The sequence below is a fragment of the Myiozetetes cayanensis genome, unplaced genomic scaffold, assembly GCF_022539395.1.
Source record: "Myiozetetes cayanensis isolate MyiCay16 unplaced genomic scaffold, myiCay2020 scf29, whole genome shotgun sequence".
Taxonomy (NCBI): domain Eukaryota; kingdom Metazoa; phylum Chordata; class Aves; order Passeriformes; family Tyrannidae; genus Myiozetetes; species Myiozetetes cayanensis.
The window spans coordinates 5,450,548-5,456,074 of NW_026087510.1; the positions used below are offsets into that span (position 1 = coordinate 5,450,548).

General features: G+C 50.6%; 1 protein-coding gene across 1 annotated transcript; it reads right to left on the reverse strand.

Annotated features, from left to right (window-relative positions):
• Positions 1–2,503: 2,503 nt before the first annotated feature.
• On the reverse strand, positions 2,504–4,991 carry CRYAB (crystallin alpha B). The gene is made up of 3 exons (XM_050322926.1): positions 4,585–4,991; positions 3,556–3,678; positions 2,504–2,836 (listed from the first exon to the last, which is right to left on the reverse strand). The coding sequence occupies exons 1-3, from the start codon at positions 4,780–4,782 to the stop codon at positions 2,633–2,635; spliced, it is 525 nt and encodes a 174-aa protein (XP_050178883.1). The 5' UTR covers positions 4,783–4,991; the 3' UTR covers positions 2,504–2,632.
• Positions 4,992–5,527: the final 536 nt, after the last annotated feature.

The window sequence follows — 5,527 nt, forward strand, 5'->3', positions numbered from 1 at the left end:
ATGGATGGATGGATGGATGGATGAGCCTCCGCATCCCCCCCGCCGCCTCCCCGGCGCCGCGCTTGGAAGGGGCTGCGCTTTGGGAGGGCTTTCTGAGCCGGTGCGCAACAGGAAATGGGCGTTAAATAAATAAATAAATACATACATCTGTTAATAAATAAATAAAGCTGTAAGTAAATAAATAAATAAAGCTAAGGAAATGAGGAATCACAGAATGCTGGGATGGTTTGGGTTGGAAAGGATCTTAAAGCTCATCTCCTTCCATGGGCAGGGACACCTTCCACTACCCCACATGGCTCCAACCTGTCCTTAGACACTTCCAGGGCTGGGACAGCCACAGCTCCTCTGAGCAACCCGTGCCAGGGCCTCACCACCCTCACAGGGAACAATTTCTCCCCAGTATCCCATCTAACCCTGCCCTGGGATACTGGGGAGGCATTGGGTCCCTGTGGCCTTGGGTAAATCACTTTCTGTGCTTCAAAGGGTGGGTAAGTGACCCTGAGAGATGTTCAGTGCTGAGACATGGAGCACAACACCTCAGGAGAATAATTACCACACCACCTCACCCCTCCAGGAAAGGAAAAAAAACCACCCAGACTTATATTTAGCCATGCTAAATGTGAATTTTCCTTTCCAGCATCCTCACTGCTTTGAAGCACCTTGCTCTCCAGATTACAAGGGAAACATCAGAGGGTGAAGTGTCTGTGCTCAGAGCTGAAACCATCTGTTGGATGTGTGGTGCAGCTAAAGAGGAGCTCCCGAAAGCCATTTGTGCTTAGAGATGACAGAGATGTTTTCTGTCATTTTCTGCCTGCTGAGCTGTGCTGCTGTGCCACCACAGAACAGGTATTTCAGGTCATTCAGGGAGTGGTATCTGCATTTCAAGTATTCTTGTCTAGCTGACCTCATCATCCCCAAAGAGCTTTCACTCAAAATGCCCATTTCTTGCTCCTGAGTTTGAGCCCAACAAAACCCTGCACTATATAAAAAACCCACATTTCCCTCAGGGAAAATGCACTGGATATATTCTTGCTATTTCCCACTTACCTCAATTTTTTTTTTAAAACAATTTTATTCTTTTAGAATTTGAACAAGAGCCTCATTGGTTTCTGGGCCCCTACCCTGAGTTAGAACCTCCATTGTGCAACCCAGCTGTTCAGTCCTGCTTCACTACAGGCCACCACATGGCAGCACTTTTATTTTTGCTTGTGTCCAACACTCAGGGAAGGAGCAAGAAGGATGCAGGAAAAGCAACAGACTCAGAAACCAGGAGGCCTGTCTGCCCACAGTGCTGCAGTGATTTCCTTCAAGCAAAAAGGCCTGTCACACATGAAAGCCAAATGTAGCATCATGTGGAAAGCATTCTTCCTGCTTTTCAATCTGTATTGTTTGTGGCCTAAGTGAGTGTCTGTGGTTTGTTCTTGTGTGCAGAGGTGACTGTGAGTCACTGCTCCCCCTGTGCCTGGTCAGACAAGCCCAAGGAACACCTTAACTGGGAGAGCTTATTGGAACCAGCTAATGGGAAACACCAGACCTTGGCAACGAGGGGGGATTTGAGGGATTTGGCAATGACCCCACGTCACTGAGTGCTCGTTTTATTTTTCCTCCCCTAAAGACACAGAATGAAGGGTAACCTCTCAGTTCATCTGAGGTGTAAACTGATCCCTTCTCATAGAACTCTTGTCTTAGGTATAAGGAACATAAAAAATAGGTCAGGTCATGGCTGAGTCTGATGATCTGTGTGACAGATCTGTGGCGTTCTGTCCTTTTTGAAGATGAATTTTAGAATTCAATTCCAGTAATAACAGACTTTCCTTTCTGCTCATATCCCTTTGAAGAGAGGTGCTAAGCAGATGATGGTGCCTGAAAAGGACTTAGTAGTGGTTTGTATCACTCAACAATGATGGCATAAAGCAGGTTATTGCTGTAGACATCAGATCCTGCTCATTGTTTGAAGGGCACTAACAGCATAGTTTCAAAGGGATGTGATTTGCATCATGAGAGCAGGATGTTTTTCTCCTCTGGGGAGATATCTGTGTTTTACTGCAGCTCTGCAGTTTTCATCTGCAGCTGCTCTGAATTGGCTGCAGCATTTGGATGCTTCTCCACAACGTGAGTCATTCTAGAGATTTAAGATACAGTTGTCTTCCAGTCAGTTGTTATCGAATACCCACACTTCAAATGGGTTTCAACTGTCATGAAGTTGTTTTACCAGTTTAATCTCCACTGGAGAAACTTTTCTGTGGCTTGTGAAACACTCTGAAATCCTCTGAAATCCTCTGGCAACACTGAGGGAAAAGACTCGTGCATTAGATGTTTGCAAAACATTAGAGAACGCAAAGTGAAGGGGGATAAGTGCTTGTGGACACCAAGACAAGCTGTCCTGGACACACCTGCCACTCAAGCTGTGAGGAAGGAGGGTACCAGGCACGTTCACCTCACACAGCTCCCTGGACCCAACACTCCACTTGTCCTCCGTGCCCCCAAACAAATAAATACAGACTGCTTGTTCATGTTTTATTCGTTAGTAAACTTACTCGGCATAAATAATAAGAGCAGCCACTGGAGCCAGGTGCTGTGGGCTGGCCCCAGGGGGATGTGGGCTGGCCCCGGGGGGGTGTGGGCAGCAGCCCTACTTCCTCTGGGCGCCTGCGATGGCCGGCTTCTCCTCGCGGGTGATGGGGATGGTGCGCTCGGGGACGTCGCTCACTTTCCTGGGCGCGCTCACGGTCAGCACCCCGTCCAGGGACAGGGACGAGGTGATGGTCAGAGGGTCCACGTCGTCTGGGATCCTGTATTTCCTGTTGAACTCCCTGGCAATGAAGCCGTGCTCGTCCTTCGAAAGGAGAAGGGACAAGGCGCAGTTAGGAGCGTTCGCTCAGTGCCACCATTATCATCATCATAATCAACATCATCATTATTGTTATTGCTATTATTATATTGATATGGCAATTCCAGCTACTTTATTATGAGTATTCCCTTCCTTCTGCCAAGGAACTGGGGACAGGAGGTAGGAAGGAGATGGGGACTGGAAAACGCTGTTGCATCCACCTTTGAACATGGCTTTGGATTTCTGTCTGCCCAGCTGGCACCCAGGTCTCCCAGGCCAGAAAGAAGTGGGATTATGAGAGCAGAACACAAACTTTAAGGGTTAGAAACTCAGAGCTGGGCCTAGGAAAGGTTACACAACAGGGCACTGCACTGGTTCCTTGTGTGGTTTGATTATCACAGCTTGTTGTCAGTGTATCAAACACCTCCCTGCATTTCTGGCCTCTTCCCAAAAAGAGGGAGGCCCAAAAATGCCCATTTCAAAGACGATTTTCCAGTTCAGTTCACAGTTCCTGTAACATCAGCGAGAAATGTTCGCCCTCTTGCTGCCCTGTCTGAGATCAGCTGGGGGGGTTTGCACAGAGCATCTTCCATTAGTGTTGGCTGATAAAGAAAATAATTATAAGTATTTGAGGTGAGCACAGGGAGGGGAAGTTTTGCAGCCTCCTTGCTTCACCAGAGGTGAGGAAGCTCACACTGAGAGCTGCACAGTTAGGTCACAAGTACCTGGCGCTCCTCGTGCTTCCCGTGAATTTCTATCATGTCCCCGAGCACCTTCACCTTCAGCTCCTCAGGGGAGAAATGCTTCACATCAAGATTTACATAAAACTTGTCCTTGTCCAGTCGCATCTGCAAAACAAGGAGGTGACTTCAGAAAAGAGCAGGTGAGGGTTTCTGCTTCAAAAGGCACTCAGAACTCAGCAGGTCAACACTCAGCTGGTGTCTACACATGCACTGACCTTTGTTGTGGGGTCCTGATCTGAGTGGCTTTGTCCCTGGCTGGCCTTGCATTAATCTGCCCATCCCTGCGGTACCTGAGATTCTCAATTTGTTAAAATTTGCTAAAACTGACCCCTGAGTTGGTGTAGTGCTGGTTATGGCTGCTTCGGTGCACAGCCAGACCCAGGTCGCTAAATCAGGGCAAACATTATGCAAAGATTAAAATAATACTTCCCTCTCCCTCCTTCTGCTCAGAATAGCTCTACAAGCTACTTGTAAGTAAGAGATTGACTCGTAGAACAGGCAAGTGCCTCTTGGCTCAGCCCCTGAAGCAAGCAGACTCCTGCTCCTTGATCCTTTGGGTTTTGTATCTGATTGAAAACACTGCTCTTCTCGGCAGGGATTCTTTAAAATAGGCCCCTTTTTCCTCAGCAGCCTGACATGAACCTCCCACTGCCCCTGCCCCTGTGCTGTTTGCTTCTCAGGTGGGAGTGGGATTGGAAGTCTGGCAGAGCAGACTGGGAAATTAGGGAAATCAGGCTTCCTCCTGTCTTCTGTCAGCTCTTAGAGCCACCTCAGTTTGCCTCTCTTCCCATCACTATGGCAATACTTGCTCTCAGCCACAAACGACGAGCAGAGCGTGCAGAGCTCCTTGCCTAATGAAGAGCCACAAGCACAGCACCCTTCTCCCCAGCCTTCTCCTAAATAACCACCTACAAGCAGCTTCCAAGCTCGGGGCTCTCCTGGGCGTCCAGCTCCGGAGCCAGCAGGACGTGCACACAGCGGTAACAAAGAGCACGAAGAAGCAAAGATTACCTCAGAGAGTCCTGCCTCTAGCCAACTGGGCATCCGAAGGATGGGGGATCTCATCAGGAAGGGGCTGAAGCTGGGGGAAACAGGGAGCAGCTCTGACTCCTGCAGGTGCTCGCCGAAAATCTGGTCAAAGATACGACTCGGTGCCAACCAAGAAAAGAAGGGTCTGCGGATCAGGGGGTTATGAATGGTGATATCCATTGGAGAGCGCTGGAGGAGCCTGGCAAACAACTGTGCTGCAGTGCTGTGCTGGGAGCCTGGGACAGCTTTATACCCGTGCAGCTGGCCTGGCCTTCCACCCCCCCGAGGCCTCTTGAACAGTGGTGTCAGGGATTTTATTGTCCCACTCCTGGGCCGGTCCCCTCGGCGGTGCCCAGTAGCTGTCTGAGGGATTTGAACGCGCTGCTGAGGAGGAGGGGGAAGGGGAGAAGGAGAAAAGGAGCCCAATGGGGCAGCAAGAAGCCAAAGTGCCCAGCCCGCCCCGCTCCCCACGTGCTGTTTATCTGCAGAGTCCCAGGCAGGCTTGGCGGATGTTCCCAGCTGCTTCGGATGCCAGCGGGATCAATGCAGCTCCTATCTTTGGCTCCCGGGGAGAACGACAAGGGGCCGTTGTTCCCACTGCCAGCGCCCCGGGTTCAGCTCCCCGCATCGCCCACCAGCTCGGGCAGGGCTCTGCCCCTGCCTGCAGCAAAGGGAGTCACAGTCAGGGGCAGGGAAGAGCCCAGCAGGTCTGGGCTGGGATCCCCCTGGCACTGCAGCCCAGGGAAGCCTTTGTGCCTGGTGGTATGGGAATGAAGGATGGATTTCTCCACCATTCAGCCCAACACCTCTGGTCTTTGGCCCAGCACAGAAACCACTGGAGAGCCCAACACTGTGACCTCAGAGACCCTGGACGGCCAGAGCAAAGATGACCTGGGCATGCTCATGGTGTCTTCTCAGGGGATGG

Bases quoted from the DNA above. Each gene is read 5' to 3' on its own strand.
- CRYAB (XM_050322926.1), bottom strand. From the start codon at position 4,782: ATGGATATCACCATTCATAACCCCCTGATCCGCAGACCCTTCTTTTCT. The intron at 3,679-4,584 runs GTAATCTTTGCT...CTTGTTTTGCAG, and splicing joins TAGAGGCAGGACTCTCTGAG to ATGCGACTGGACAAGGACAA. The intron at 2,837-3,555 runs GTACTTGTGACC...CTCCTTTCGAAG, and splicing joins GGAAGCACGAGGAGCGCCAG to GACGAGCACGGCTTCATTGC.